Raw genomic sequence first — 17,857 nt, 5'->3', positions numbered from 1 at the left:
GTGTGTACACGTGTGTGTGTGTGTGTGTGTGTGTGTATATATATATATATATATATATAAAAATAGGGAAAGGGAACCACTTCTAATCAATGGGGAAAATAGTGTTTCACGCCTGATTCCAGACTTCTTTAAAATTTAGTGTCTCCCACCCTCCGATTGCTTTGTGGTCCGGACTTCGAACTTATTCCAGGAAAACCTACGGGCCCCGTTTTGTGTTCCGGAGAGCAGATACTCAGCCCAGCTGGGGCCGTTCTTTTGTCTTCTGGGGTGCTTCCTCTAAGGCCAGAGGATAGGCTGCCTGGGCAGCGATCCCAGCGCGGGGTGCAGCCCGCGGGCGGCCGCGAGCACTTGAGTTGGGGCAGCGCCGAAACGAGCCCCGCGCCCCTCAGCTCCGTCCGAGGCAACGCAGCAGCCTCACAGGCTGCTCTCCAAGAAGCCGGGCTTTATCAGCGATTCCACATCCTTGTGGCCTCATCTATCTTATCTAACAAGTTCACGCTCCAGGAGAAAAGAAAAGGGTGAGAAAAAAAAAAAAAAAAAAGATCTTCACCGCGGTGATTCATAGTTCACACGCTCGGGAGCCAAACTTGCCGACCCGGCTTTCTTCTTGAACGTTACTTTCTCTCCTGCGTGCCTTAGGACAAGCTCAGAAGAAAGATACTAAAATTGGTAAACAAGAACCTACCTAGGATTGTTTTTAAAATAAAAGTGACCCTCCCCACTACCTTTGTTGTAGTTTCTGAAACGGAAGAGTAGGGTTGTTTTGTTTGCACATCATAGCGGTAATTTGTTCCTGAAGCCATCCTGCATCTAGCTTACCCTGGCCGCTCCTCTCCTCCCTGCCTTCGGCTCCTTCCAAAGGGCAGGAGACAAATAGGGGTATAACTGCTCTCCCCCACTGGGTCCAACACCCCTTCTATGTAATTGAATATTCAAATTAACTTCACCTGCACGCACCCCAATCTTTTTAACTCTGAGCTGTGCTTTATACAAATAATAAGCTTAAAACCTTTAACTGGGCTCTATTTTTTTCCCACGTTCACTGTGGCAGATGACCTCTTAGCCCAAAAATATTGATCTGTATGCGTGCTTCCGGCGTGATGTGCAAACACGAGACATCTGGGCTGAAAAGGTAACTCTAAGAGGGGTAAATCCGGAAATAAAACCTAAAAGCAAGTCCTCTAGCAGGACTGCGCTGGGCAGGCGCGGGCGACAAAGGAGCGCGGGGTAGGCGCGCGGGTGCTAGCAGGCAGGAGCGGAGCGCAGGCCCTGGGAGCCCGGATTCCGTGATGCTCCTCGCAGGGAACCGTCGCCGTTACAGCCTCGAGGGGTTAGCGAGGGAGGGAGAGGATCAGGACCTTTTTCGAAACGCTGCTCCAACATATTTTCCACTGCTTCAAGTTGGAGGGGGAGGGGAAGACCTACGGGAACTGCAGTTCGAGAGTGAGGAGACAGGTGGGTATGAGACAGACACGAAGTAAAAACTGGCTCATTGGTTTGTCCACTTGGGTTTTTAGAAAGGAAGCGGACGTATTCGATTAGTAAACAGTTTACTTTGTCTCATGCGACTTTTCAAATGCGAAGGGGGACTTTGGGGTGGAAGGGTCTCTGCTTGCCTCCTGGCCTGCTCACCCCAGCGCAGGCAGTTTTCTCCCTCATCATTCCTGACGACCGTCAGTGGGTGCGAGCATTGTCTAAAACATACTATCAATCTTCTCTATTGTTCGGTGCTCTTCGTGTACTTTTAACTATTGAGAGGGTGACTGGTTCAGAGCTGACCGTCCTAATAATTGTCACTAAGCTGCACCGCTTCACCTTTCCTCACAACGACTGGAGTTTGGGGGACCTTTTGGGATGGTGCTTCAGAATAGAGGAAACTCGATGCCCCATATTCTCCAAAGAGTGCTGTTAGCATTTCCCAAAGTAGATTATTCGGTGTCTTACGGGAAATCAAATTGAAGTTCCAACTAATTAAGGAGAACAGGGATGGGATAGTTAAGGAGCTCGAACTCTAGGAGACCAGCATTTTGAGGCCTGTAAGTTCTTCTTTCAGGCCGATGTATACTTATGAAGTCATTTTACCCCCCCCTTTCCATGTCCCACTGGTGAAAAATCCAAGGTAGCATTGTCTTGTGTGCTGACTTTTGCCAACTCTCACTTCCTCCCTTTTCAGATAGACTGAAGGGTTAAATATAAGGACCTGAGAACTAGCTTCCATCATTCCCGTTTACCATCACCCCTTCCACTCTTTGTCTTTCCCTTTAGCATTTCCTGACCCCTCTGAAGGATGGGCTGCGCCATTTCCTAGGGCTTCTGGAGGAAAATGAGAAATTGGCCTCTCAGGGCACGATTGCCCGAAAGGTGTGGGACTATTTCTCCTAATTGGATCAGGTCAAAAAATGGAACGGGCCTGCCCTCACACTATCAGGGACTCAACTCCCTCTGCAAATTGTCCACCCTCAGAGATCCCAAGCATGCTGGCAAATAACAGGAAACATGTAAACGACTATTGGCCATTTTATATTTACAAGAGATGTGCAGAGTGTTCGACTGAGAGGTTGTTCAGAGAGACTTTATAAAAGTCCTTCGACCCTGGGGTGGTCAAAGGACCATTGTCATGGATTTCTCCACGCCTGGCTCTCTGTGGGGGTAATATTGGGAAGAAGCTTCTCCCAAGTGTATTTTGTTGCAGGTCTCAAGACGATTCCTTTGGATCAGTATGTGCTCGCCTTCAGAGAGCTTGGAAGCTTTCTGGCAGAGTCACAGCAACCTGCCTGGGGAGTCCCAGGGTCTCTATCCAGACCTCCTCTTCCTTCTCTTCTTCTTCGTTACTTAAAAAAAAAAATTTTTAACTTTGGACTTTCTCACTTCCGAAGTGGTTCCCCAGCTTATACAAGTTAAACATTTCGACTCTCAAATACGAGGCTCTCCCATGAATTATTTTTTCTCAAAGTTCTCAAGCAAAATTGCCGGTGCCACAATGTTATGATGGAAGGATGCTGAAATGACAGGCCTAGTAGACGCTTGTCTTAATCATCGGCTTCTTAATCTAGTTTTAGTGAGGTGTGTGTGTGTGTATATGTGTGTGTGTGTGTGTTTGTGGTGTGCGCGTGCACGTGTGCGCGTCCCTGGGGATATTGCGGGTGCGTGCGCGTGCTCTAAGAGCAGCCGCTTGACAACCTGCAGCTCCCTAATGAGTGACGAGGCAAGGCTGCTGCAGAAAAGTAACACTTCCCTGGTGTGAAGACCTCTTACTGAGAAGTTTAGTTCACTACTGTTCTCGCAAACCTAATCGTATAACCTGTAACCAAAACCCTCAGAACAAGGATACAACACACTGAAGGGTAACTTACAATCACTAAATGTTAGCACCATTACCTGCTGTTAGGAAGGGATTAAGGAAGAGTTGGCTTCAGCGAGAGCAGACCTTGATAGTCACAGGATCTCTGGAAATACCTGGATGCCTCTGCAAGGGTTCCGCTCACTCACAAACATCACAGGGTCAGGGACTCCCCTTGCATCTGCAGGAAGAGGGCTTTACCCAGAGCCTGGCGCTGGGTGCCGCTCCAAGGACACCCTATCCAGGGAGCCGAGAGCAGGGTGGATTTTAGGCAAAAATGGCTCGCCCTCCTTTAACCAGCAGGTAACAAGGAAAAAAGAAGCAAGGCACCAACCAAAAGCGGGAAATAGGCCCTAAGGAAGACTCAGTGTAGCACCGCCAGATGGAGAAGCTAAACGTGCTGCTCCCTGCAGTTGGCTGTGGGGCCTTGGCTATTAATTAAAACTAGAGACAGAATAATCTAATTCATTTCCCAAGGAATTCTTCCGTTGGAACTGCTCACTCTTTACAAGGCCTGTCCTCTTTTGGGGGGTGAAGGGGGAGGCAAACAGAGGATAAGTTTACCATTATATATCCCAGAAAATTACATTTGCTCTGACTTTGACATTACCAGTGTACATTTACAGATCTGTGTGTTTGAGAGATCAAGATTAAGCTGATGATGAGACAATATTAAAGTGATAAAGAATTTTTTCAGATCTGAGACCACCGGATGCCCTCTGTCTTCTGAAGGTAATCACAGAGACTGCATGAGGTGGAAATACAGAGTTAGGGCTTCTTGTGTTTAGGAAAGAGGCCTGAGGTGGATGTGGCAGTCGTTCAAATCCAATTTGCACCCGAATTGGCCGGTAGGATATACAAAGCTCCATCCAGGGACTTTCAACTTGCACAATACTCTGTCCAAGAGCCCCCTCCCCCTCCATTTCATCTAGTAGCAGTTCTAAAAAGAAGCCACTGCTGAGACCAATGTGGGCTGCTGAGTAAACAGTGCATGTTTTGTTGAAAAAGCCCATATATATATATATATATATATATATATATATATGTATGTGTGTGTGTGTGTATACATATATATATATATCACTCTATCTCACCATAAAGTCTAATTAAAATTATTAAAAGGAATTCAAACTCACCTCCCCCCCAAATTGCAAATAACCTTTGTCATTAGGGAGAATATATCTTTAATATGATTATATTAAACTGGAATCTATTTATTCCTACACAAATATCCTATTTTAAGACTTGCATCCATGCAATCCTTAAAATAATATAACACATTTTTAATTAGCATGCAAAACATTTTCCCAGTCAATATAAGCTCCTGGCACATAAAATCAGATTATTCCAGCTCTCATTAGCAGACCCCAGTTTTTGCTATTTGAAAGTAAACAGAAGAAAAACTTATTTTCACCTGCTAAAATTTTATGCAGGACTACAAAACAATGAACACTCAGCTTTGACCTAAGAAACACCTTAAAACATTAAAAATTCATCAGTCAGTGCTGGTGTTGGATTCAAGGAGTGCTCCTCCAGTTTGCTGCTGAGCTTGGATTTGAATAAAATGTCCAATGTTAACAAACAATACCCACGTTTGGCACTTTGTGTATTAAATTGATCAAACAGATTTTAGGAGGCACAATGCACAATTTGTACAGACCTGATTGAGTTAATATAATATCAGCAAATTTTACATCGAAATGATTCTGTTTCTTTTCTTTGTGTTTAAAACCAGCACAGATTACAAATTTTAATGATCTGAAAATGTTTGGTATACAAAATCATGCTTATTTCAGTATTAGCAAAAACACAAGAAATTTTTCAACACAAACACCCAGCTGTGTCTATTTTAAAAGCAGTTCAATGACAGCTTGCACTTATGAGCATGCAATCAGCTAATTTCGCTTTTTTTTCTTCTGTGTTAATCAACACTTTCCTTCCTGCATATCAGAGTACAAATAGTATAGTTACTCCACATCAGTAAATGTTTACGTAACCTGTCCTTTCCCAAGAATCCGGTTACACCGAATCATTTCACGCTAGACCGACTACGAAAACGTACCGGGCCGTCCACCTCAGAGGGAGCCCTTGTGTGCCATTATAAGTGGTGATGAGAAGGGGGGCTGTGGGGGGAGAAATGGGGAGGAGTAGGTGGAGGAATGGAGTGAGGGAGTGGAATAGAAGGAGAAGAGGGGTGGGGGGAGTGAGGGGGAGGAGGCGGGAAGAGGGGAGGAGGCAGGAATGCGAGTTGAGGAAAAGGAGGAATAACAGGCCTGCGGAGGGGAGAAGAGTGGGAGGAGGAAAAGTGAGCAGAAAGAGGAAGGCCCACAGATCTCTCCAGCCGAGTCCGCAAAACCCATGAGCTCACCCGGCTCTGTAAGAAATCAGGAGCTTAGAAGTCAAAGTCTGGGGCCATGTCACCACTAACGGCGATAGCTGGAACCCTTGAATTTTCCCACATGTAAATATAGTTTGTTTTAAAGGAAGGACTTATGTAGAAATAGGGGGAAGACACACACATACAGTGAATGGATAGTTGAGGTTAGTCCAATGTTCAAAGCTCCTTTATGCCATTCCTAATAGATCCATATTTAAAAATCATTATCTATTTATAATTGTCTATTATTCTCTTCAGAGTTTACTCTCTCTCATAATTTCAAGGTAGGGGTGGGATGGGGAGAGTGGAATAACTCCCTATTAACCTGAGTATTCATCAATTGCATTCTTTATATTAGAATTGAAATTTAACATCGTACATAAGCACCGCTTTTTCTTCCTTCGTTTTCGTAAATACCAAATCTGTCAGATAATTTGAGAGTTTATCGAGGTGAAGAAAGGTTTACATTTTATAATGATTTACCTTACAGAGTGAAAAGGTGCTTTTCATTTATGCTTCTCCTCCACCTCCCTCTCCTCTCAGGCTACATCCTCCGTAAAATGTGGTATGTTTCGTGCCCATGTGGGATGAAACAGCCTTTGATCAGTATGCCCTGCACCAAATTCCAATCCCTGGGAAATGCTGGGCCTTAGCCCTGCCCCTGGCCACGGGATCCCTTTAAAGCCCCCGAATCACAATCTCCCCACTCACTTCAATCCTCAACCGAACCTTCCAGTCCTAAAGCCCAAGAAGCTGGAATTGTGGGACCCACGTTCCCAAGGCTCCTAGGCGCCTTCCAGCAGCATTCAGGATGGGAAAGGGCTGGCTGAAGCATGCGGTTATTTCAGGATTAAGGCCCGCACAAATTAAAAGCATTTGAGAAACGGAAAGAAAAAGAAAAGAGGGAGTGAAAATTGGAAGGCTTAAAAAAAAAAACCCGAAAGAAATAGACGCCCACCCTCATTTTCCCTCCAATGTCAACAAGCAAAATGAAAACATTTCCAGGGTGATAGCTCGCGGCTACTCGCTTCCAATTCGGATTAGAAGCTGAGGAGAAGCTGGAGCAGCGAGGAGAAAACGGCACCGAGTCACCCAGAGCATGAGCGAAGGTCTGGAGCGGGAGAGAAGGGGAAGAGACGCACATAGAGAGCATGTGTTACCTGGTTTATTTCGAGATTGTTTGGTATTGTTTTCTCTCTGAGCACCCCTCATTTCGGAAGGCCATCAAACGCGCCCACCACTGAGCCGCCCTCGCCCGCCGCCGCAGCGCCGGGAGCCCCAGGCCTGGCTTCCCGGCGGCGCCCGAGCTCGCCGCCGCCCGAGCCGCAGGAACCGAGTAAGTAACCCTGTTTGGCCCCGCGCTCGCCAGCCCACTTCCTTCTCCTTATCCCTTCATTTCCAAACCTCTGCCGGACCCTCCTCCCCCAAGGTATAGGAGACCTCCCTCCCACGCCAGAGGTGGGCCTTCCCTCCCCAACCCTCCGAAACCTCGGAGGAGTGTTACCCAGGAGGGGCACCGTTTTCCTACGGGCTCCGAAATGCCGGACCCGGGCCTGCAAGGCCGACTCGGGAAAGTAGTGCCTCGCTTCTCCCTCCTCCATTTCCTGCCCTCTCGCTGCATCCTCTCCCTGCACTCCCACTCTTCTCTCCACCACCGCCGCCGCCGCCACCGCCCCCGCTTTTAAACATAAAATTGGATACAAACTTTAATCAATAAGGACAAATATTGACGCTCAAACGAAAATGACCCACTACATGAAAAGGAAGCCGGAAATGTGAGATATTTGCCCTAAGAGGGGGATTTCGGTTGAGCAGACCCGCGGGGTAGAACGGGTGGAGGGGGCGCAAAGAAGGGCCGCGACGCAGCGTGCTCCCACCGTGGGGAGGAGAAGAAGGGGGCGGGGGAGGGAGGCAAGGACGGGGAGGGGGGCAAGGAGGGCGAGAAGAAGAACGGCAAGTACGAGAAGCCGCCGTTCAGCTACAACGCGCTCATCATGATGGCCATCCGGCAGAGCCCAGAGAAGCGGCTCACGCTCAATGGCATCTACGAGTTCATCATGAAGAACTTCCCTTACTACCGCGAGAACAAGCAGGGCTGGCAGAACTCCATTCGCCACAACCTGTCCCTCAACAAGTGCTTCGTTAAGGTGCCGCGCCACTATGACGACCCGGGCAAGGGCAACTACTGGATGCTGGACCCCTCGAGCGACGACGTGTTCATCGGCGGCACCACGGGCAAGCTGCGGCGCCGCTCCACCACGTCGCGGGCCAAGCTGGCCTTCAAGCGCGGGGCGCGCCTCACCTCCACCGGCCTCACCTTCATGGACCGCGCCGGCTCCCTCTACTGGCCCATGTCGCCCTTCCTGTCCCTGCACCACCCCCGCGCCAGCAGCACTTTGAGTTACAACGGCACCACGTCGGCCTACCCCAGCCACCCCATGCCCTACAGCTCCGTGTTGACTCAGAACTCGCTGGGTAACAACCACTCCTTCTCCACAGCCAACGGCCTGAGCGTGGACCGTCTGGTCAACGGGGAGATCCCGTACGCCACGCACCACCTCACGGCCGCCGCGCTCGCCGCCTCGGTGCCCTGCGGCCTGTCGGTGCCCTGCTCCGGGACCTACTCCCTCAACCCCTGCTCGGTCAACCTGCTCGCGGGCCAGACCAGTTACTTTTTCCCCCACGTCCCGCACCCGTCAATGACTTCGCAGAGCAGCACGTCCATGAGCGCCCGGGCCGCGTCCTCGTCCACGTCTCCGCAGGCCCCCTCGACCCTGCCCTGTGAGTCTTTAAGACCCTCTTTGCCAAGTTTCACGACGGGACTGTCCGGGGGACTGTCTGATTATTTCACACATCAAAATCAGGGGTCTTCTTCCAACCCTTTAATACATTAACATCCCTGGGACCAGACTGTAAGTGAACGTTTTACACACATTTGCATTGTAAATGATAATTACAAAATAAGTCCAGGTATTTTTTATTAAGCCCCCCCCCGCATTTCTGTACGTTTGTTCAGTCTTAGGGTTGTTTATTATTCTAACAAGGTGTGGAGTGTCAGCGAGGTGCAATGTGGGGAGAATACATTGTAGAATATAAGGTTTGGAAGTCAAAATTATAGTAGAATGTGTATCTAAATAGTGACTGCTTTGCCATTTCATTCAAACCTGACAAGTCTGTCCTTAAGAGCCGCCAGATTTCCATGTGTGCAGTATTATAAGTTATCATGGATCTTTATGGTGGATGCAGACATTGAGAACAACCTAAATTATGGGGAGAGTTTAAAAATGTTAAACTGTAATTTGTATTTAAGAAGCATTCGTAGTAAAGGTACCCAAGAAATTATTTTGGCCATTTATTGTTTTGTTTTTTCTTTTAAAAAACCTGTTTTTTTTCTTTTGTTTACTTTTAGACCAAAGATTGGGTTCTAGAAAATGCACTTGGTATACTAAGTATTAAAAAAAAAAAAGAAAAAAAAAAGAAAGTTGTTTCAGTTGGCAGCACTGCCTATTCAAATGAATCAGAGAATCGGAAGGGGACAAAATTAATGATTGCCTTCAGTTTGTGTTGTGTATATTTTGATGTATGTGGTCACTAACAGGTCACTTTTATTTTTTCTAAATGTAGTGAAATGTTAATACCTATTGTACTTATAGGTAAACCTTGCAAATATGTAACCTGTGTTGCGCAGATGCCGCATAAATTTGAGTGATTGTTAATGTTGTCTTAAAATTTCTTGATTGTGATACTGTGGTCATATGCCCGTGTTTGTCACTTACAAAAAATGTTTACTATGAACACACAGAAATAAAAAAATAGGCTAAATTCATATATATCTTGATACTTTTGTCTCTTTTATTAAGTAGAGCTAATTTTTGAAAGACCATTAAAAGTTCTAGGGAATTCAAAGGCTTTTTCAGCCAACTAAAATTTGAACTGCTCCTTTCATTTGAACTAAGACTTTTAAAATGAAAATATTTTTTTCCATTGTGGAGTCAAATTTTACAAGGAGCAGGCTATTTAATAAACGCTAGCTTTAAACAAAATATAGGCTTTTCAGCTGATATCTTTAAGTTTCTGTAGATATACAGCAAAAAGATTATTTTATGTGCATAGCTATTTACCTTGTGTTTATTTTCAAATCAGTTGATAGAATGCTTTTTATATATTTTGTTTCAGGTATCTTGTTTATAGCACTTGGAAAATTATAAATAAATATATGTATATGGTTAGATAGAAGTGAATATAATGCACACATATGTAATATATACATATATATATACAGAGAGACACACAGAGCCCTTCAGTTCAGGTACAATTTGCGCTATGAATGCTGCAAATATTTTTGTTTAAATATTTGTATTTATACTTTCTAAGTCAGCATTTATTTTTGTGGCTGTTTACCCACAATGAAAGAGTTCTAATAAAGATGTGCTGAAGTTGCAATATAGATTTTGCTGAAGTGATCACCTGTTGTAATGACTTGCAGATCAATGTTTATATTTTATTTTTAACTTATAACAATTTACAATTCTAGATGTTCAGAAGAAGTAAAATGCCTCTCTCTCCTTTTCTTTCATTTTTACGTCATAGAGGTATTTATTTGATTCACTTTTAAATATGTCTGTGTAGTTTTATCTAGAAATCTGTCCTTTTGCTTACAGTCATAATTTTGTTTTAACTTGCAATATACGTATGCATGCATATATATGCATATATATAAACCTGAAGCAAAATGAAAACTTTTTTTTTTGAATTGTTTCAGCAGTTCAATTGCTATGACTCCAGAAAATAATTAGAAAACCTAACTAAAAGGTTTAGTAACTAATTGGATCCTGTGGTGAGTCCATGGAGGACAAGTTGTTCGTTTGTTACAATTGTATAGTCTGAAATGTGTTCTGCAGTAATGCAATAAGCTGGCTACTTCTTACAAAGGGCCCAATGAAAAATAATCTGTCCCCAAGATGTTATCAGCAAACACTTAGAGAGTTGGTCAGGAAAAAGAGAGAGAAAAAAAAGCCTAGGAGAGAAGGAGGCTGACTCAAACAGATTTGAAATAGAAATACAGAATAGTTAATATTGGAACATGGGGATGGGTGGGCTGTGGAATAGAGAGATAGAGGAAGAGAGAGCTAGAGGGAGGAAAGGGAAAGAGAATCTTAAAGCCAAAAAAAAAAATCCCATGCTACCAAAAGGAAAGAATGAATGAGAGAGAGAGAGAGAGAGAGAGAGAGAGGTCTAAGAAAGACAGATAAGAGCCAGGAAAAATTAAAAGAGCTGGAACCAAATATACACAAATGGGAAATGGGCCAAAATAGACCGAGACAGCTAGTTTAATTATCTCCTTTAAGCAGACTGGACATAATTTTATTTTCTTCGTATGAGAGCAGTTTCACCAGAGGTCCAAGTTTCTTGAAATTTAACAATTCTTTAGAGTGAAGCATGAAAGAAAATTCCACAAATAAATTGTTTTAGAAGCCAAATGTATGGCTGATATTTAAAATAGTAATAGAGTCCAAGTGAATAAGGTTAGGCAAAGGAAATCCCCATTACACATTTGTAATCCAAAACAGCTCACAAGCATGTGTTTAGACTGAAAAAGGTGATGGTGTATTGTTCCCTTTTACCATGGATTTTATTAGTGGAATAAGAATATACTGGGACAAAAGAAATATAGTCTTTTGACTATCAAAAGTTAAAAAGAGAGTTGGACTCATATTGAGGTAAGGGGACATAGATATAGAAGAAAGATTTCCCCCTTGAGTATTTTTTTCTGTCCATATTAAATAACCATACTTACTTGTGATTGTTTGTTGCATGATTGAGAAATAGAATTTCAATGGCAAAATGTTTTGAGGTCGGGAGTAAAATTGACTTCTTTGAATTCATTAGGAACTAAGGACTGGAGTGGAAAAGTTCTACTTGGATACATGTCCGAGTTACATATATAACGATGTGATTAGAAGTAAGAATAGTTTGTTTAATACGCATACTAGATAGGAAGGAGGATATACAGAGAGAAAGAACCGTGTGAAGGCCTCCTGAAGCCCAATGTGAACGTTTCATTTATCTCAATCAATCCTATCATCCCTCAAGTTATCATCTTCAAAAACACAGAAATCTAGCTTGGCATTTAATTGGTTTTTTTTTTTTTTTGCAACAAATTGGTTGTAATGTTGTGTTGATATTTGTTTTCCCCAACCTTTGCCAGTAAAATTAGCTTATGCCAGAAAAACACTTTGAAACTTTTTGAAGCTTTTCTTCTTTCATACTTATAATTGTTTTTAATGAGATGAAGTTTGCTCTTTTTGAGATTTGGAACTGAAAGTGCTCAGTGAACACAACTTAAAACTTGAAATCCCAAATTACAATTTATTTCCAGGTTTAAAGTATTTTATTTGAGTTTGTCTGATACAAGTTAATACAAATTATTAATCTATAAAACATTGAGAAAACGACTTACTTAAGCTAGAGCAGTGAAAGGATTCTTCCAAATGTTTCTTCCACTTTTTTCAAAATTGGAAATCAAGTGAACGTGAAGTCCAAAACTAACAAGATTTAATACAGATATTTATGGTCATGGAAGATTTCATGTGGTTTCTATGACTCGCATAAAATCGAGGGTAGAGAGATAAAAAATGAGACTTGTAGTGTTGTGATTTAATTATGTATATGTAAATTGGTGGTTATTTCACCCAAGTAGGTGGATAAACCCAAAATATTTAGAACTCTAAATATATAAATGTGGTCTTTTAAAAGTGTGTTTTCTACAACATCGTTGAAGACTTTGCATGCATTGAAATAACTTTGCTTTTGAGAAATTAATTTTATGAATAGCTAAAGTGGCTGGTTGTGTTTGGGACTAAACGCCTGTTTGAGAAACAGGCTAACAAAGGGTGAAGGTGAAGACCATTAGAGGTTTTAGAACTGGCTGGGACGGGTTGCTGGGCTTGTGTAACCGTGCCTAGAGGGCGGGGTTCCTGTACATTCCCACTTCACCAGATAACCTGCCCCCAACACCACTCCAGCTTCTGCCAGACAGATGGAACTCTCCAACATGAAAATCTGCGCAGCCATTCCAACAAGCAGGGTAGGTGAAACTGGAATTAAAATTCTCCCTTCTTTTTTTTATTTTCCCCCCTACTCGAGGCCAGATCCTGGAGATACGGAAAGAATTGGGGTCGTCTAGATTCTCCTTTCGCGCATACACACGTCTGCATCCTTCCTAAGAGCTACCAACCTGTAAGAGTTCAAAGGCGCTATCTTTCACAGTACTTCATGCTTGATTTTCTTTTGCGTGCTTTTTTTAAAAAAATTTTTTTTAAGGTTTTCTTTTCTCATCCCAATCATTCCCCCTTCCCTACCCTCCCTCCAGGGTCTCCCCTCCCCCCAACCACGAGTAGTTAAAATAATCCACCTCTTAGTTTTCGGCCCCCAAACCGACCTTTTCCCCACTCCAGCGGTCAGTTCACCGGGACCGTTTCCCAAGGATGCAGGCCAAGGTGGCTCAGGGGAATAGATGAGGTAGTGTTATGTTTTGAGTCTCTTTTCTGCCTTCCGATTTCTGCTTTTTTTCCCCCCCTCCATCCAAGACTGTGCCTGAGGTTGCCCGAAGGATGCCGAGGAAAAAGACTTAAGGACTGAGAGCGCTCTTACCCCAAGATCGGTAAGTGAAAGTGCTTTACGGTGGGTGGGGTGCGGTGGGGTCTGTGCCCGACAGTCTCCTTTTGACTAAGGCTTAAACCGCGACTTTCAGGTCCAGAGCTAAAGACGTCTCTTTTTTTTTGAAAAATTTTCTTAGAGGGCGCGCTATCAGCAGAAGTAGCTGAAAGAATGCATGATTTTTTCCCAAGGCGGCAGTAAGTCAAGGTGGATCCCTAAGTAAAGAGGATGTAGATATGGCAAAAAGGGATGGAGAAGAAAGGAGGTGAATTTATATGAAGCAGGGGTAGTGGGAAACTGAAATGGGTTCCAAAGTGCAAAATAATTTATTTCGTGGAAGTAGGATTTCCTAGTCTTACAGAAACTGCGAGAATACACTAACGAGACGTAGGGTTCAAACCCGTAGGTATTTGCTCTCCCTATTTGAGACAAAGGTCTTTGCTCCAGAGCCAAGGACTTGCCTCATTCTAGAGTTTTCTTTTCTTCTCTTTTCTTTTTTTCTTTTTTGGTGGACTGCCCCTCCTCCCCCTATTTTCGCACGAACATTGCCAACCTCCCCAGAGCTGGCCGTCCGCCCCCAGCTCCTTGGCCTGGGTCGGGCGAGGGTCCCTGCGGGATTTAGCGGAGCTGCTCCAAGTAGAGAGCGGCACGGGTCGGAGGTTGGAGGCTCTTCTTCCCTTATTCGAAGGCGTAGGGAAATGAGCTCCGTTCTGGGCTTGACTTCGTCCCTGCTGGGAATATCCCCGTTCCCGGCCTTGGGATCTCAGGCAAATAATTGATTCTTAATGCACACTTACGAGACGGCGGTGTAAGCTCGAGAGCCCGGCTGTCCCGAGAGGGCTGCGAGCGCGCCAGACAGATAGGTTGGTTCGGCCCGATGCGCGTTTGGGGCCCCCGCCGCGGTTTCCTATTAGACTTTCCGACACCTCAGGGACTTCAGGCTGAAGTTGGAGAGGGGCACGATGGCGGGACTTGAAGTCGTCGTGGTAGGGACCCGGCGGCGTGGTTTTCTCGGATTTTGGAATCGTGTAGAAAGGGGACTTAGGCTGCCGAGTCGCGGCGGCGCTAGCGGCGAGGTGGCCGCGGTGGAGAGGCGCTCCCGGGACGTTGCGGCCGAGATGCCCGCAGACGGGGAGCCGGGCGCTGAGCAGAGAGCAGCAAGGTGAGGGCGCTCTTGCCCAGGACAAGCAGAGCTTAAGATTTTGGTAGCTCACACTGGCTGATGCCAGGAAAATTGACTCCAGAAGCTTGGCCGGCGCGCTTCCCCACCTTTTTCCTTTCTTCTTCACTCATCTCCACCCGCCCTCTTCCCCCTGAAAGTTGTTTCTTTTTGTTTACCTGGTGTGGTTTCAGATCTCAGCACTTATCTGCTAGTTGATAGAACTGGTTTCTCTGTAGTAGACATCTTTTTCCCTTTCCACTCTCTACTCTTCTTCTATTTCGCTTTCTACCCCATGTTCCTTTTCTGCCCAAACCTGTGGTCCGAGCTGAAGGATTCTTAGAGGAAAAGAGATAGCCTTGGGGTAGGAATTCCCTCAACACTTCATAAAGCTGGCCCTTTATAAAGGGCAATCCTTTCCTGGGCTGGGGAAAGGGAGGCAGGGGGTTAGGTGGGCAGAGCAATCTGCCTGTGTGTGGGTTTCTCAGGCAGTGATCTTCAGCCTTGGAAAGACAACAGGAAGGAAAGGACCATACAGAATAGAGCTCATCCTTTTCCGACTGCCCCTTTCCACATCCTGCATAGGACAATTTCCATGCTTCGACACCATCCTCACCTGGCCCTCTATCAAAACTTGAGGTAGGCAGAAATTCCAGAATTTTTTTGATCAGAAAAAGGCATTTAAAATAGCAAGTAACTCTCAAAATTATGTTTGTGAGAGTGGGAGGGGAGATAAGATGTCCCATGTCCTTTCTGCGGCGTGTTGCCTAACCCTGTACCCTTGTCTTTGGCCTTTCGGAAAAGCTGCACGGGAGGAAGGCACATTGCAAAGATTTGGAGATCAGTGTCTGAATGAAAGAGAGTGTTCGCCAGACTGAATGTTTGGGACATTCATTTTCCATTTAGGTTGAATTTTCCTACACAGCCAGCACTCCCTGAATTAGGGCCGTTTTCCTCAGTTTTATTCCCCCTTTTCTTCTCCTTCTATTATTTCATCCTTTGAATCAGAATGCATTTAAGGTGTAAACCTATCTTGCTCCCCACCTCTATGACAAGACATTGTTGATTCCGTTGATTAAGCAGGAAGACTAAAAACTGTAGTGGGGTTAGGGAGAGCTATCTCTCAGTTCTTTCATTTTCTCACTGCTCTGAAATTTAATGACCTGATCATTGTTGTTTGAAGTTAAATTATCTGTTAAATTAGCCCTAAACAATAACTGATGATATTTTCCTTTCGGGTCCGGTTGCCCCTGAATTCTTTTCTCTGGACAGAGAGGAGAGGAGTCAAAGAGAATGCCTGGTCACATAGTAATATAAAGATAATCAAAATTGATATTTATGTGCTGGTGATATATAAGAAAAAAATTACTTTCAAAGAAGCTGAATTTCATAAATAAAAAAAAAATTTAGAGGCCTGTGCTTCAGAAGGACCACACCAATTCAAGGATGAATGTAAATAAGCATCTTTGTTGATTAAGAAAAAAATATGAACACCATATTTTCATTACTCTACAGAACCTAAATACTTAAACTCATCATACACCGGTGCTTGCTAATCTAAATTAATTCTGCCCTCCATAAATATTCTCAAAAAGGAAATTTAACTTTAAGCAAAATCTGAAACGTTTCAGATGTGAATTTCTAGAAATCCAAAGTATATTTATTTCTTTGAGTCAGACACTTGTTTGTTTTGCAATCACTTTATGAAACAATTTTGGAATAACGCAGATGCTTTTCCCTCCTTCCTTGTTTCAGATTGCTTGCATGTGCAGGCATAGGCATGAGAACTTCCAGGGTATATTGAGGAAATAACATTTTTTTCTCATTTATTTTAACAAAAGGCCCAAAGAACCTTTAAAGCCAAAGGTACTATAGTAGTTGAAAAAAATCTTTAAAAATAATGAGTACTTTGTGTGTTTTTCCCCCATTAAAATGTGCTGAATAATTAGAGGCTATGATGAAGGTTGAAAATTCAGAACATGAATAAGGTGGTAATTTTATTATTTAATACTTTTATAATTTTTATAATTAATGATGTAGTTTTAAGTTTGGCAAAGCTTTCTTAGAAAAAGTAGAGTATGCCTCCCACCCCATCAAAAATACTCTAGAAGAAATAAAGTAGAATCAGGTAGAAGTGGCAGCTGGGCTTATTATCTATCTATCTATCTATCTATCTATTTATTTATTTATTTCCAGTAGTAGTAGTAGTAGTAGTAGTAGTAGTAGTGGAGTTGAAAAATATACTTTTAATTATACATTGGGAGCTCTGATTGCAGGTTGGAAGACTAAAATCGATCATTCCTGCATCGATAGTGTTGTCTATTATTGCATTGATTTGTGTTTATTTATGCAGAGACTTTCAGTTATTTACTTACATATTTCAGCATCTGCCTCTTGATTATTATCGCAGGTTGGCTTTAATGAAAGAGCTTATATAGGAAACACATTTGACAGATGAATTTTATGTAAACTTGGTAGTGAATTGTGGCAATCCAAAGAGCTTATGAAATTACTTATTTGTACTTGCTTTTTAGCAATTAGGAACCTGTCTCTGATTAAAATCTCGCGCTACTCAAAAGCTTCCATTCTTCTCTTCAAACATTGTACTTACGTGTTTTAATAAACTAGGAAAACATGACTTTATGATGTTAGATATGATAGAATGAAACTGATGAATGCATATTTTTCCGTTAACATGACTAGGTTACCCTCATGACAATAAGGTGGCCATTGGGTTTACTAATGCTATCTTATGAAAAATCAAGGAGCAACGGGTTTTGAATATAGAAATGGCAATGTTTTCAAACATCTATTACCTCTAAGTTATGCCAGGGGTACTTATACTGAACAGGATATTCTAGGGTTCTTCACTACATATTATATGCATATATACACTCATATATTCTATTATTAAGTGTACATATACGATTATACCTTATGAAGATTGGCATTTCTCTTGAACTAACAGCTCACATGTGAATGTTATGGCATCAGGGTTCTTTTGAACAAATACAACAACTGAAGACCACGGGTGTGCCTTTTATATGTACAAGGCAATAGTGGGAGATTGAGATGCATGTGTGTTTGTGCTTCTCTTACTGTCATTACAAAATGTTGAAAGATGATTTGGAAATAGAAAAACAAAAGTGGCTGAATTCATCGAGGGCTATTTACTTCTGGCTTTATAGGTCTTTTATTGCAATTTGGAGGATGACTCTTTCTTCACTAATAATTTGCAATTCATCTACCAAATACGGTGGTTAACAGTTCTATTCTTCATCTCCCACGTTTCCCCCCTCCCCTGTATCTGCAAAGAATATAG

General features: G+C 43.3%; 1 protein-coding gene across 1 annotated transcript; it reads left to right on the top strand.

Moving 5' to 3' along the window:
- The first annotated feature begins 1,289 nt into the window (after positions 1–1,289).
- FOXG1 (forkhead box G1) lies at positions 1,290–9,545 on the top strand. The gene is made up of 7 exons (XM_024754948.1): positions 1,290–1,455; positions 1,518–1,681; positions 2,266–2,361; positions 3,389–3,643; positions 5,353–5,447; positions 6,920–7,053; positions 7,533–9,545. Exons 1-7 carry the CDS (start codon positions 1,290–1,292, stop codon positions 8,609–8,611), a joined length of 1,989 nt encoding a protein of 662 aa, XP_024610716.1. The 3' UTR covers positions 8,612–9,545.
- Positions 9,546–17,857: the final 8,312 nt, after the last annotated feature.

The sequence above is a fragment of the Neophocaena asiaeorientalis genome, unplaced genomic scaffold (assembly GCF_003031525.2).
Source record: "Neophocaena asiaeorientalis asiaeorientalis breed wild unplaced genomic scaffold, Neophocaena_asiaeorientalis_V1.1 scaffold359, whole genome shotgun sequence".
Classification (NCBI taxonomy): Eukaryota; Metazoa; Chordata; class Mammalia; order Artiodactyla; family Phocoenidae; genus Neophocaena; species Neophocaena asiaeorientalis.
This window is presented reverse-complemented; position numbering and strand designations above follow the sequence as displayed.